General features: G+C 46.1%; 1 protein-coding gene across 1 annotated transcript; it reads right to left on the reverse strand.

Moving 5' to 3' along the window:
- Nucleotides 1-3,370: 3,370 nt before the first annotated feature.
- On the reverse strand, nucleotides 3,371-15,404 carry LOC101841846 (probable inactive 1-aminocyclopropane-1-carboxylate synthase-like protein 2). Its single transcript, XM_040744977.1, is given in 19 exon segments — nucleotides 3,371-3,730; nucleotides 4,615-4,768; nucleotides 4,849-4,901; nucleotides 4,904-4,990; nucleotides 6,850-6,870; nucleotides 6,873-6,990; nucleotides 7,085-7,130; nucleotides 8,276-8,365; nucleotides 10,418-10,518; nucleotides 10,858-10,913; nucleotides 10,916-10,934; nucleotides 11,154-11,273; nucleotides 12,198-12,263; nucleotides 12,529-12,598; nucleotides 13,507-13,577; nucleotides 13,981-14,040; nucleotides 14,525-14,594; nucleotides 14,996-15,161; nucleotides 15,164-15,404. Coding segments are annotated over 19 exon segments (1,677 nt in total). The 5' UTR covers nucleotides 15,390-15,404; the 3' UTR covers nucleotides 3,371-3,647.
- Nucleotides 15,405-15,653: the final 249 nt, after the last annotated feature.

The following is a 15,653-nucleotide window of genomic DNA, read 5'->3' on the forward strand; positions in this document are numbered from 1 at the left end:
GGCAGTAGAGGAAGGTAATTATAAATACCACCCCTGCAGTGAGGATTGTGATTGACATGAATGTTCCTGTCATATTTTGTTAAGAATGGATTCATACATGTACTAGTTTTTGTTCCTCAATTTCTTTATCATATAATGTAACAACAATTAAGATAATATCAGTGGTTACCATGTTTAAGTTATGAGATATTAAAAGTTCCTGGGAACTTTTCTGACCAAAAAGACACAATTAGGTACATATGAAAAAACAATCCTTGGAACATTAGCCATGTCTCACAATTCTGGAAAGGGGAGGAAGGCATGCATACCCTGAATAGGGCAAAAGCCTCAGGAATACATAGTGCCAATTGTTGAGAGTAAGTTCCCTGGACACCATAGAATCATTTTTAGGATCTGGTATGCTCCAAGAGGAAAACATGCAATGCAAATGTGAGATGGGTAGATCCATCTTTACCATGCCTCGGAGCTTATGTTGGTGAAAGGAGTTCTGTACGGTGGGACGGGAGGAGTGCCTTATCAAAGTCTGCCTTTTACAGAGACACTGAGACATGGGACCCTCTTGTGGAAAGGGGAACTGTTTAAAAACACATCTTGCAGACAGAATTGTCTGGGTTTGAATATTCCTGTCCTTAGAGCATTGTGCCCATGTCTATTATTTTTTAACTTTGTAATCAAAAGCTGACGTAAGCGCTGTGACAGCAGGATGTGTCTGAGCTCTATGTCTAAAATAAGGTTATGCAGCGGGTGGGAGGACGTATTAGGGAAGCATAAAGGGGAGCAGGGGGGGGTTCATAATGATCATGATATTCTTTAAATTGTGATGTATTTCTTAAAGTCAAAAACAGGAGCCAATAGTAAAGCTGTTCAAGTAACCCTGGTAAGAATAAATGAGTATAAATAAAGACAGCTTGAGCTAGTCAGGGCCACTTGAGTGCAGTCTGCACCGTGGTCACAAGTTTTCTTTGTGCCGACGCCCTTTCCCCGCCTCAGGACCTGAACCTGAGCAGAGGCTGGACCCTGGCAGTGGATCTTCCCAGTTCCATTAGCCCAATCAGGAAAATCTCACTTGCCTCGTAGTTGACTCCAGATCTAGTCAATCGAGATTAACCATCGAAGCCCTGAGCCAAAATCAGCACCACCCCGAGTCCTTTGAGACAGTGTCTTGCTGTGTCACCATGTGCAATCTTGGCTGACCTGGAATTTCTGAGATAATCTAGGCTGGCCTCAAACTTGTAGTGCACATTCTGCCTCTGCCCAGGGGGATTGCAGGCATGTGCCACTATATGCCACCAGGCCTGGCCTTTCTGCTCTGAAATCGCTTCTCTCAGGTATTTCGCTGTAACAATGAAAACACAAACACCAAATGTTACCAAGAAAGCAAAATGTCCAGAACTTCAATGTTTTTACTTCAATTATTTTGTGCATGTGTCACTATCTGCATATGGAAGTTCGAGGATAGCTTATAGAAGTCCGTTCTCCCCTTCCACAATGTGAGGCTTGGGGATCAAACTCGGGCAGCGGGAGCCTTTACTCACCGAGATACCTCACCAGTGCCGCCATCTGAGTGTCAAGTTGACTGGACCCAGAAATGGAATGATGCCTTCCACAAAGGCATAATTCCTTCCATCCAGTACCAGCAAGACTGCTGTCTTCCTCTTTAAAGATCCTGGGGGTGTTTCCGGTCTCCTGGGCTTTTCCAACAAATTCTTGCTCTGCCTAGGATCTCACTATATAGCCTAGGCTGGCCTCGAACCCACAAATGCCTCAGCCTCTAGAGTACTAGGATTACAGGCATACACCAGTATAACCTTGAAGAATCAGGACTTATTTGAACTGCTCCCTGTGATAATTTCAAAAAGCAACTTGACTGGATTTAGAACCACCTAGGATACCCAACTCTGGGTGTGTCTATGGGAGTGTTTCCAGAGAGGATTAACAGGAAGAGTGGGCATTAATGTGTGAGGCACCGTCCCACAGTCCGGGGTCCCAGGCTGAAGAAAGGAGAAGGTGCTCCTGCTGCTACACCTAGAGCCACAACAGTGTCACACCCTTGCCTTCCCCACCATGGTGCATGGAAACCTCAAGCTGTGAGCCAAAATGAACCCTTTGCTGATGGGGGGGGAGGAGGAGGAAGAGGAGGGTAAGGAAGAGGAAGAAAGGGAAGAGGAGGACCTACCTGCCCTGCTGACATGTCTGTAATCCTGCACCAGAGAAGCTGAGGCGAGATCATGAGTTCAGGGTCAGTCTGGGTTATATAGAAAGAGAAAACTAAGTGGGACAAGCCTGTTCCAGGGAAGAGTGGGGGTCAAAACTATCAACACATACTAGAAGTTTTTCCATCCTCCACGAAAGGTTTTTGACTCCTGTTTTATGCATTTCACAGCTCCTGGCAGGCAAGGGGGTCACAGAAACCCAGATGGATACCATTTGAACAGTGGAAAGTGTCAGTTCTACAAACTGGGGTTCCTGATCCCAAACCCTGCAATTCATGTGTGAAATCCTCACCCCCTAACATGATGCCAATAGCAGGTGGGACCCTTGGGAGATGATCAGGTCATGAAAACAGAAGGAGTCCCCGCCCTCCAGTCATGGGATGTCACAGAGAGAAATAAGGTAGGCCCACCAGACACGTGTCAGCATCTTCATCTTGAATTTTGCAGCTTCTAGAACCGTGAGAAACATTTTCATTCTTTATAAATACTCACGTTTCTGGAGAACAAACTAAGATTCCAAGACTCATCCTAAAGCCTTTTGGAAAGATCTCTGACATTTGGATGCAAGAACACCCACAATTCACCCATCCAGTCGTTCAGTCACTCACATGGATGAAGGATGTGATCTTATAAAGATGACACAGTCAGTACTTAGTGCCCCCTTCAGTATCCAGCTATGAATCACTCCTTCCCTTCTTTACAGGCCTGCCCCAGACAGGACTATAGGTGTGTGTGTGTGTGTGTGTGTGTGTGTGTGTGTGTGTGTGTTTCACGTGTGCACATGTGGAAGTCAGAGCAGGACCTCGAATCTTCCTCGAAGGCTTTCAACCGTCTTGTATTGTTGAGATGGAATTTCTTACCATTTCAGCTAGACTAGATTTCTAGTAAGATATTATGGTCCACCTGTCTGTACCTTGCCACCCAGTGTTAAGGATATGGGTACTCAAAGCCATGGCTAGGTTTTTACATGGGATGCTGGGGATTTGAACTTAGGTTCAGCCACCACCCCAGATCTCTCCAGACAGTATTATTCATATTCAAGGTTTCCAAAGAACTTAGAACAAAAAAAGAAATCATCTCCAAAAAAGGAATGTGAACCAGAAATAAAGAACTGGAGAGGACAGAGAATGACATTTATTAAATGTTGAATATAAAATAAAGCCATCTAAAAAGGAATCCAGGGAATTCCCTTTACCCCTCCAAATCTGCTTAGGTCCTCCCACTCCCATCACAATAAAAACATCAGTTTTGTGTACATAGTAGCTAGCAAAGACAAAAAGAAACAAGGCTTCTAAAAATGACAGAATCCAGCTTAGGGGGCTTGATTAGCAGCACCAATTACCCCTCCATGCCTTCTGGGCAAGAGGCTAATATCAGGGGCCCCTGAGCACGTGACTGCAAGCTAGCTGGAGTCACTGTCTGGAAGTCAACAGCCTATGTCCTGATTGCCTGCTCCAGCTCTTTCCGTCTCGTGTCTCTTTTGTATTCCTTGAGCACCATGCAGAACTGATCCATGGCTAGAAGATCCAGAGGGGACACAGAGAGGGAATGAGTCAGTGGTGTACAGGTGGAGTCCCGACAGACCTGGGTTGTGGATGGCCATCAGAGCCCCTGGTTTACGGTGTTAAGATTAGTTCTCCCTTCTTTGGGATAGAACTTGAAGGCAACCTGTTCCATTATCTCTTCAGGCTCTTTTTTAACCTGCTAGTCAAATCATTGCCGTGCCAGAAACAACAAGGTCTTTGTCAAAGTCTGTGCTGTGGCCTCTTAACCTTCACCGAGCTCGATTATTTACTTATGATACAGGGTCTCTCTATGGGGCCCAGGCTAGCCCTGACCTCTCAGACCTCCTTGTCGTATCAGGATTGCAAGTGTGAATGACCATGCCTGCCTTCCCACCGTGTATTTTCTACACTAGACTAAAAGATATTGCTGTATGATAAACTTTACGAGGCTAAGTGGCTCGCTGCTATGGGCTCAGCAGGGAGAAGAGTGTCTGGCAATTAATGAAATGCTATAAATAATTATTCAAACAAACATCGTGTCGTCATGCTGCCAGAGGAATGTGTGGACCCCAACATAACATGCAAGCGCTGCCACGATTGTCTGTGTATCTAATCTGCTGGACTTTAGCCCCACATGGGCAGAGAACTGCTTCTTAGAAGCTTCTGTTTCGAAGGACACACTCAAAGACATGGCAGGCACAAAGCATAGGCTACTCAAAAGGTGGAATTCATGGAGAGATGGCTACTTGAGTAATGGACTGGTTCCTGTTTACAAAGGGGCATAATTAAGAATAGAAAATGGTAGCTGGAGGTATTGGACACAGAATAAATGAATTAAGAAGTTGATGGCCCCATTACTGGATGTCAGGACTGGGAAGTTGGCAGCACTCACTCACCCACTTTTAGCTGATGTCGGTTTACTGCAAAGAGGAGGCAGAACCAGCCAGGTTCCTTACACATGTAGGATCCGCCCTTAGATAACACCAGCTTTTTGTCTAGGAAGCACTGATAAAGGATCTGTTCTTGATCAAATGTGCATGGACTCAGGTACTAGGGGAAGGGGAGGCGGCAGAGCTGAGCACAAGAGGAGCTGATAGGTCCACCCAGCACCTGCTACTTCTAGAACTTACAGCTTGCAAGTTTATCTAGACACAGAGGCTGGAGTGGCCATTACAAAAGGGATCTGCAACTTCACCAGCCTCTGAGTGACATAGTGGTAAGCCCTCCAGAGCTGGCTGTGGTTAGCAGGCAGGTACACCCAGTGGATCCATCCTGGATGGGTAGAGAATGAGCATCACAGACCTTATGGCGGACATCTGCTGGGTGGGTGGGGTGCTCTTCCCAAATATACTTTAGCCGGGCTTATGTGAGCCATGAGCTATATCTATACAAGACTGACTCTGCTGTGTCTGAACTTACAATACCCACATACCTCCACACACATCTCTCATACAGGACTCTGGAGGAAACAGTGGGTATCTTAATGATCCACTGGAATGTTCCCTTTGAGTAGGTAATAGAGGCTGGTAACCAGGGTATCCCACAAGGGGGACTGATGCCACTGTCACCTGATCGTGTTAGTAGGTACTCAGTGTTTCCACTTCTGCTGAACCCCACACACTGGACTTGGAGGAACCCAGCTGTTCTCTTGGATGCTTTTAGCCCCACTGTTCTCAGAACTGAGAGTAGAAGAAAAGTGACCTAAGGAGGTTGTAGAAAACCTTTATGCCTACATTTATGCCTTTTTAAAAAGTTTTAATTATTCCAGCTAGTGGTGGCACACTCCTTTAATCCCAGCACTTGGGAGGCAGAGGCAAGTCGATCTCTGAGTTCAAGGTCAGCTTGGTCTACAGAGTGAGATCCAGGACAGACAGGGATGTTACACAGAGAAGCCCTGTCTCAAAAAAAAATTTTAATTGTACATGTGTGCACGCGCTTGTGTGTGTGTGCATGCATGCGTGCCAGGTAGGTGCTTGTGGAGTCATCTCCTGGAAATAGGAGTCAGGAGATTGTAAATTGACTGTTGTAGGTGCTGGGAACAGAACTAAGGTCCTCAGGAAGAGCAGTATGAACTCTTAACTACTGAGTCATCTCTTCAGCTCCATGCCTACATTGTATTTCCAAAGACCTAAATGAAAATCTTTAAGGATGTAGTTTCTTGGTAATTCTTACATCTGAGGTTAAGAACAGCATTCAAGGGACTGAGATTTGGTTTCTGCCACATATAAAAGAAGCTGACACCATGCAGGGTTAGCCATCAGATAGGCTTCTCTCTGCTCCTTTTTCTACCCAAAACTGAAAGCAAGCTGTTTTCTTCTAAACCTGTCCAATGATGTTAGTTCATTTCTTTAAATGCCATAGATTGTCTCAATATAGCCCATCTATTGGTTTAAGCCTTCAAGTCAAGCATCTATTATAGGAAATTAGAATGACTTTTCTATATTTGAGTCATAACATTAAAGAGAAAGGTCTCCTCTCGGGTCCAGCATTCTCTTGAGGTCCCTGGAGAATCTAGAGACCATAGATCCAGCTACATCGACTCTCCCCAAAACACTATTCTCCTATGTGCCCCCTGGGAAATTATTTTAATCCATATTGGAAAAGTCATAAAAATTTTTGCCTGAGGCAAGTAGGTTCAAAAGACACACACTGGTCTCTGCTGGGTGTAGTGGCACGTGCTTTAATCACTAGGGAAGCATGGGCAAGGGAGGCAGATCTCCAAGTTCAAGGCCAGCCTGTCTACATGGTGAGTTCCACCGCTACATATTGAGACCCTGTCTCAAAGAAGAAAAGCAAGATTGTCTAGCTGAAGCCTGAGTTCTTATCTTCAGGTCTTAGGGAGCCATTCACGAGCAGTGCTTTTCTAAGCCGAGCAAAAACTACTAGACTTTCAGAATCAAATCTCAGCCTGGTTTGGGACGGGCTCTCCATCTTCTAGCCATGCTATAACTAGCATTCGCTATCTGAGCTGCATCCTGCCCTTCTCTGAACCTCACCCATCTCAGTTTAACTTTCAACAGTGAGCAGATCCTCAAGTGTATCTAGCACATGGTAGAGACCCCGGAAAACCCAGCAATCCCCCATGGTCATGAAGTCCAGTCAAGATGCTCTCCTAGAGTCCCGCTCAGTACCTTTGTCATAGAGCATTTGCACAGCTTGTACTGTGCAATGCCAGGGACACCATGGAGGTAGCCAAAAGCTCCCATGGCAGAGGCTACCTTCTTGTTGTGTGTGTAGAGAACGCCAAAATGGAAGACAGAAATGCCAAAATCCTGGAGAAGTTGGGGAAGTAACATATAGTTTTCCCTGTATTCTGTTCCTGGCTTCCCTTCCTTCCAGACCCAAAGACAGATGGCGGGGGCTTACCTTACTAGTGTCCCAGATCATATGGGTCCTGTTAGGTTCAGGCAAGATAGAAAAGAAATTTTTAAAAAATAAAGATTGGAGGAATGGTTAAAGGGTGGATAAATGACCTCTGATGGAAAGGAGAAAGTGGACTTTAGGTTCTTCCTAGACAGGGTCTAAGGTGCCCAGTTTCAAGAGATAGGTAGGGAGACAAGGTCCCTGAAAAGCACACGTGAAACAGTACTCAAGTACCATATGAAGTGCAGAACCCTCCTGTAGCTCTGGTCCAAAATCACTTCCTTGGCAGCTGCCCTTTCAGGCCATCAACTGCCCACTGGTTCTAGAATATGCTCACCTCTCTCACTCACTGCCCTGCCTTTGGTGAATCTGTTTCTTCTAGCAGATATGCCTATGTCTTGCTTTGATGAAACCTATCCCTATGGTCAAATTCTGCTCCCCCCCCACCCCCCATTCAAGTTGTACATGATGGGACATACGTATATTCACAGAACTCAGGAGGTGGAGACAGGAGAGTTAAAGAGTTTGAGGCCAGGTTTGGTTACATAGTAAGATGCTGTGTGGAAAAGAAATCCCTACTCTGACCATCCCCCTGGGCCTTTCCTTGATATGTACATATGTACATGTGTATGTGTGTCCACTTACGTGCCTGTGTGTGCGCACATATGCATGTATATAGGAGTGAAAAAAACACAGATTAAAACTCTGTGTTTTTCTAGAACACTTTCTACCCCGCCCCCACTACCCCCACGGCAGACAAGGACTCCCATTGAACCTGATGTTCCTCCATTCAACCAGGCTGTCTGGTCAGTGAGCTCCAGATCTGGCTCTTAGCCCCTCCCCAACCTCTAAGGTTATAGATGCACATTGCCGTGCTAGACTTTTACATAGGTTCTGGGATTCCAACTCATCCTCATGCTTGCACACCAGGCACTTTACTGACTGACCTGCTGCCCCTTGACCTTTAATGATACACTCCTGCCTTGCTCTAGCATTCACTTATACACAGAATGGCATCTGGACTCAATACTCAGGAGAGTAAAGGACACTTTGTTCATATTCACAATCCCCATTGACACTTGACTCATTCCCCCAGCACACAAGTCCCTACCTACTTCATGAACTCACCTTACAATGCAGGAACCTCAGGAACCCCATGGTTCTTGCTACCAACACTACTGGGGGCAAACTTACTGTTTCATACTCAGAACACTGTGAAATGTGATGGATGCATTAAACACAGACAGCATGTAGCTCTCATCTATGATCACATGTAGGTTGTTCCTATAGTTGGGTGAGAGAAGAAAATAGAACTAGTTTCTACCTGCAGTTTTTAAGATTACTACATTTTATTTTGCACATGTGTGCATGCACGTGTGCATGAGGTTCGTGGGTGGAAGGCAGAGAACAATTCTTTGGAATCAGTTTTGTCCTCCCATCATATAGATCCTGGGGATCAAACTCAGTTTATCAGGCTTGGTAGCAGGTACCCATTGAGCCATCTATTCAACTGATGTTGTTGTTTTTCAAGAGAGGGTTTCTTGATGTATCCCAGAACACGGTTTATAGAGTAGGCTGCCCTCATTCTCACAGAGATCCGCCTGCCTCTGCCTCCCACGTGCTGGGATTAAAGGCATGCGCTACCATGCCTTGCTGTCTTTGTAATCTATTTTCTGCTTTCAGATACAGATCATAGACTTCTGTAATCCCAGTAGCTGACTCCACTTCCAGAGGGGCACTACAATGTACAAAGAGGTGGCACACAAGAAGGGACCTGTGTCTCTGGCTGGTGGTACAGAAGATGGAACAGGACTCTCGAGATACCGCATCTGACCCTTTAAATATCAAGCAGAGGATGGAAGAAGACGGAAACTTTCCCAGGTGTTTACATCAGTGACAGTCAGCAGCTGCCACCAGGGTCTAAACTGAAGTCACAGGGGCTTTTGAGCACACTCACATCCTCAATTCTTGACAACCCTCTGACACAGTACCATCACCCCCAATTCACAGATGCAAGTTAAGGTTCTAAGACGGTTCAACCTAGTAGGGTCCCAGAGTTCAGGTGATGTGATAATTAACATATTGTGAACTTCACAGGAGCCACCTAAGAGACCAGCCTCTGGACTCATAGTGAGGGATTACCCCATTTAGGTTAATTAAGATAGGAAGACCCACCCTACAGGGAGCAGCCTTGAGTCCTGAACAACAGGGACGGAGAGAGGTAGAGAGGGGTGGTGGGGGACGAGGTGGAGAAGGGGGAGAGGGGGAGATGAGGGAGAAAGGTGGAGAATGGGGAAAGGTGGAGAAGTGGGGAGAGGGGGAGGAGGGAGAAGGAGAGGGGGAAAAGGGGAGAGGGACCAGCTGAGCAGAACAGCCCTTGCTCTCTACATTCCACGGATCCTAACGTGAGCAGCTGCTTGAATCTCCTACCACCATGACTTCCCTGCCGTGATGTGCTACCCATAAACCATGAGGCCGAATAACCCTTCCTGTTTTTACTTTTTACAGAATATTTTATGACAGCAACAGGAAAGCAACCAAGGCACCTGGAATTTGCACTCAGCTCCGTTGAGTTCTTGACAGCAGCCTCCTGTACCCTGTCTCTTCCCCCTCTGCTGTCCCTCCCCTCTGCTGGCTGGTTTGGGGTAGTCATGAAGTTTGAGTGCTAGGTTATCTGTCCTAGCAGGGGTGCTGCAGGACTCCAGAGGCAACTGCTGTTATCATGTTCTTAGCAGTGAGCCATGAAAGTTCTACAGTGACCTGCCTTGGAGAATCTGTCATTTTTGGTACTGCAGTCCAGGTGGTTTGGGAACAGATACTGGGATAAAGTACTTCTGCTGTGGGGAGTAGAAAAGCAACAAAGTTGTTCCTGATGGCTAGGTATGTCTGTATGGGGAAAGGCTGGAGAGCAAATAAGAAAACAGAAATGGTGAACACGGACCCCTTTCTCCTTCATTCAGTAGTCTTTCTAGGTATGTCTGTATGGGGAAAGGCTGGAGAGCAAATAAGAAAACAGAAATGGTGAACACAGACCTCTTTCTCCTTCATTCAGTAGTCTTTCTAGGTATGTCTGTATGGGGAAAGGCTGGAGAGCAAATAAGAAAACAGAAATAGTGAACACAGACCTCTTTCTCCTTCATTCAGTAGTCTTTCTAGGTATGTCTGTATGGGGAAAGGCTGGAGAGCCAATAAGAAAACAGAAATGGTGAACATGGACCCCTTTCTCCTTCACTCAGTAGTCTTTCTAGAACCCTGCAAAGCATATTATAGAATGGGTAATCTTGGGTAAGCTATGTCTGTGTCTAATGCCTTCAAGTGATGGGGTGGAACACTTACTTCCCGGCAAAGGTCAGGTATTCTTTCAGCATCGATCGGGTATAGACATCACCCAGAGGATTCTGGGGGTTGATTAGGACAAGTCCTTTGACCTTTTTTGCCTGAGAAGAAATGCAAACACAAGAGTGAATACAAGTCCTCCACATTTACTCCAAATTCTACCAAGCATCCTTTATGACTTGGGACATCTAACATAAAGCCTAGGTAGGACCTCATGGGCATGATGCCTTGCTGCTGGCAAGAGGGAAAAGAAAAGGTTCTGGAAGTTTCTGTGGGTGGGGTTTACTGCTATAGTGAAGTCAGTGAAGTCAGGTACTTAGAGCTACTTGCTGCTTCCCATGTAGAGAAAATCCCCCACAACTTGTATGTCAGTCATACTACTCAGGCTTTTTTTAGGGCTAACAGTGGCCACTCCAAAATTAAGGCTCCCCTCTCCTTACCTTCATCTTAGCCTAAGTCAGGGCATGCTCCAGCTTATCCACAGTGAGTTGAAAAAATGCAAGTTGGTCTCCTAGACCTGGGAGACACATGCAGTTGAGAGGGGCTTATTCCCGAACCTAGTTTCTCAGCCAAAAGCCCCATACAGTCAAGTTAGGGTGTTGTCCACATGCCTTCTCCAGCCTGGTATCACCCTACCCCCACTATCTCTCAGAGAACACGGTCCCTCTGTCTCCTCAGGGCCCCGGAACAGTCCTTTGCCAAAGTGAGCTGAGCAGGGAAGGGGCCCCATTCTGACCTGGCTTTCCAAGCAGACAGGAATAAGTTCAACTTTTGAATAAAGGCAGGAGCTAAAGGCGAAGTCATTGTAGTATGGTGTGGGGATCGGAAAAGCATCCAGGAGTACAAGGCTACAAAGCTGTCCGGCAGTCAAGATGAGCAGCAAGGTTCCCAACACAAGAGTCCCGGGTAGGAATCCCTTCTTCCATCCTTGCGCTCAAGTTTCATTTAAAAAAAATTATCCATTTATACACGCATTATTTGTGGAGCAAACTCTAGTTTCATTTTGCAAGCACACTGAAGAGGGATGATCACAGTGAACAGCTCAGAGCCTGAACTGGGAATCTAGTCAGGCACTTCCCATGACAAAGTCTTTGCGTTGAGGGCCTAGTGTCTGTGTGGGGACCCGTGTATCTGTGTGCATGTGAGAGTCAGAGGTCAACCCCAGAGTCCTTCCCTCTGGAACAATACACCTTGTTTTTAAGACAGTGTATCTTCACTGACCTAGAGCTAGGCTGTCTGGGCAAGCAATCTTTAGGGATCTGCTTGTCCCTGCCTCCACAGCCTCAGGATTATGAGCACACCCCACCATGCCCAGATTTTTACATGGGTTCCAGGGATCAAACTAGGGTCCTTGGCATGAGTGACAAATACCTTTCTGACTGAGCAGCTGTCTTCAAGTAAACTGAAAACAAAAACAAAAACAAAACAACAAAACTGAACAAGTCTGTCTGTGCTAGGCCAGATACTAAGGCCAAAGGCCATGTCCAAGAAAGATTCATAGCACTGGACCTGGTGGATTCCATAGCTTTTCCTTCTCATTCTTTTGGTCTGTGGATCTTTTCATCTAGATCACCTCTTTGAGAACTGTCACATGCTTCTTCCGTATTAAATGAGGACTCCAACTCCCTTGATTTCCCGGAAATGATACAAAGATATCTCTGGCAGGACAGAATGACCCGCACTTGTAGAAAGTTAACAAACATGGTCTTCTCTTCCAAGGCCCAGGACCTAGGCGTCCCTGCCCACATACCAGGAAGGCGAGCAGAGCCTGCCGACTTACCACCTGGGTCACACAGCCATGGCCAGTGAGGAAAAGACTGACCAGCAGCCATTTAGAACCACCCACCTGAGGACAAGGTCCAAGAGGCAGAAGTCAAATCAGTACCTGCATAAGGAGGGAGTATCCACACACCATCCCCCTCTCCTCCCAAAGGGTACGTCCCAGGCCCTCCTTGAACTGGACCTCAACCTGGGTCCTTCTTCCTGGACTTCCCACAGGGACCTCCTTTAGCTGGGTTTTACAGTGCCCTGCTGCTCTGAAGGTTCTCTTCGTATTCTATAGGTAACTCAGTGGGAACCCAAGAACACAGCCCTCCACAATACCGACTTACATTTTCTGAATATAGGGGTGTAGGTGCCCTGCAGTAGTGGGTCAAAAAGGTGGCCAGCTCTTTCCGAAGGCTGCAGACAAACCCAAAGAGACCCTATAGTTCCCAGGTGTTCCTTCTCATTGAGAATCTAGATGACATGCTTTTAAAGAGCACAGTATTCAACCTTAAAGAGATGTTACCCAGGCCTACTCAGCTGATAGGGCTACAGACTAAAAGATGCCACCTCTCCAGGGTCACACAGATGCTGAGAGGTGGGAAAAGCTGTGCTTGAGTTGTAGAAACATGCTATTTCTGCCAGATTAGGCCACCTCCGAGAGGTTTTGTTATTAAGCAAATCCAACCTTTGATGTCAAATGCAGCCACTGTCATCTACACAATTCATATTCGAGAACTGTGGGATCAAGTTTGTTTTTAATCAGCCAAAATTTTTCAATGTTTTAAAAATAAGTTTTAACAATGTTATGTTAGGCTGCATACATTAACTATCATGCCTCAAGCTGGACATGCCTGTTAGGTATTTCCTGGAAGTTATTAGCTAAATATATAGGAAGGTAGTCAATCTTAATGTGGTGCCTTTGGGGGAAAGGGATTTGGCTTAGGGGTGCTTGTCCTCAGATGCTTGCCTAAAATGCATGCAATGAGCCCTGGGTTCCATCCTCAACAGCATAATAAAACTAGGCATGCTAGTAGACACCTCCCCACACCCAGGAGGTGAAGGTAGGAGGATCAGATTCAAAGTCATTCTCAGCTGTATAGGGAGCTGGAGGCCAGCTTGTACTACACCTAGATTCTTCAATGATGTGTGTGTGTGTGTGTATGTGTGTGTGCCTATATCCAATATATATGTTACATATATCCAATATATGTTACATATAGCCAATATATAGGTTACATATATCTAATATATGATGTACATCAATGGATGATGGATGAAAGGTGCCTGTATACCAAGAGACCCTCGTTCTGAAAATCACTTACAAGGGCTGTCCTAGCCAGTCAGAGTACTGCAGCAGGATCTCATCAATGAAGTTCATGTTACATTTATTCAACTGTTGACAAATAGAACATAAAGACAGAAGTTCAGGGAGGCCAAAGGAGGGGTTCTTAATTTGTTCCTAGTTCATGCACAAATCTCTGCCCTGAAGTTACATGTCTCCCAGAAGGGGAGTGAGGATACAGTCTGTGTGCTTCTTCATGAAGGGAGGTTGGCCTTGTCCTAGATACACACAAGCATGAATGGCAAGCATTGGACAGCCTCCTTAACTCAAAGCTCTTTTTGCAGCTACTCACTGCATACCTTCCAGAAGCTTAGGTGTGTTGGTCTAGAAGCAGTGTCTCTGCTCTCCCCCAAATACCTGTGTCTTCCTCCTGGACCTTCCACAAGCAGAGGGATAAACTAGGGAACCAGGCCCAGAGGGGTTGAGTCTCAGCAAAGCCGAGAACTTGGCTAACCCTTTCTTTTATTGGGTCAAAGCAAAGCTTGTTCTCACAGGTACCAAGGTTAATGTAGTCCTGGAAGCGCAAAGAATCTGCATCAGTCCTCTTGCTCCATCCTAGGACTCCTTTGAGCGTTCCAAGAAATTACCATTGTAGATTTGTTTAAGGGAAGATATCAGTGTGTCACAAAACAGTTGAATCAGTGTCAAGCAGCATTAAGTGTCAGAAAACTTCCCAAGAACCTAAAATTGTGCAGCTATTAAGTCCCCTCCCCAGTCCAACAGACAAATCAGGGAAGTTGGATTGTGCTCCGTGTACCAGCCCATATTCCTCAATGGCAGGCATAAAACTTTTCAGTCCCTAGAAAAGGAGATGGCCACTGGCTGGCCATAGAAAACCTAGACAAGCGACAAAAGGGAAGGCATGGCTACAGCCATCCTCTACCCTCTGAATGGAGAGCTGCTGTCAATCTCCTTGGCTAAAACCCTGGTGTTAGCTGCTTACTGCCCTCAAGGGAACATTTTAACATCTGTCCACCTGTGTCCATACGTCTAATCACAGTACTCATTGTCTCCATTCTGGCACATGGGTCTTCCTTCCCAACTACACCAAGCTCATGTTTCTCACCCCTGTAGGAGGACCACAGACACCATCATATTGCCTGGCTGGATCACCTGAGAAGGGTATCCCTTCTATGCTCTTGGAAATAGTATAAACACTCGTTTCTCTCATGGCTGCCTACACTTGTCATTATATTTCATTTCATAAAGGCATGCTCATTTACCAGTATGAGTGCAGTGACTGACTGCTTGTATCTAATAAATGCTGAAATTAAAGGAAAGATGGTAGGGATGAAGGGACTCAGGAACCCCCAGTTCTCCTGCTTCTGGGGCATTATCAGCTTATGTCTGTGACCATTATCTTAAGACAACTGTGTCAGCGCATCATAAAGAGTGGAAAGCATACAGTACTTGGCACAGGACTCAGTAAATTTCACTGATTGGGGCTCTCAAGGATGTCCATGTCTTACCAGAGGGTTACTTTTTTGTGGTATTTGTTTCTCTGATAGGCCTCAAAACTCTCAAAGTTGTTGTGGCAGAATTCATAGATGGCAGTACCACATTTGGACAGGACATGCCTGGCAAAGGCAGCTTCAAAACCACCCAGCCAGGGACCGGGTTTGTCTGCTACCCAACTTTAGTGTCACATCTAGAATGCCAGTGAGGGAAAGATTCTTTGAACTTCAGTCTCTTTACAGCCTCAGACCATAAGAGGTTGACTATCTGGGACAGTAAATAGCCCATCCTCTTTTCCTGATTTTGGGAGGCTTGTGTGCATTGCTGGTCTTCTGGTGAGAGGCCCTGCATCTGCTGGCTAGTCAGCTGCAAGAAATGGTCCATCAGGACCTGTCACAACTTCATCATCTTCCCATGGAGTGTTATGAAGACCTTCCTTCTGGAGGACCTCTTCACTAGCCGACCCTGGGGTTTGGGTTGATGTCTTGCCGGTGACTCTGACTCTGGGTACTTGAATGGGCCTCAGTAGCCTGACAGGAACCTACAGAGAAAGAGACTGATCACAGAAAACAAGACAGCCTTCCCTGGGGGTCCTGGCATGGTTGGGGGGACAAAATTATTCTCCGGTTCATTACTGGCTCCTCCTACCTCTATATTTTGGGCTTAGACTCC

This window comes from Mesocricetus auratus, unplaced genomic scaffold, assembly GCF_017639785.1.
Source record: "Mesocricetus auratus isolate SY011 unplaced genomic scaffold, BCM_Maur_2.0 Super-Scaffold_100004, whole genome shotgun sequence".
Taxonomy (NCBI): Eukaryota; Metazoa; Chordata; class Mammalia; order Rodentia; family Cricetidae; genus Mesocricetus; species Mesocricetus auratus.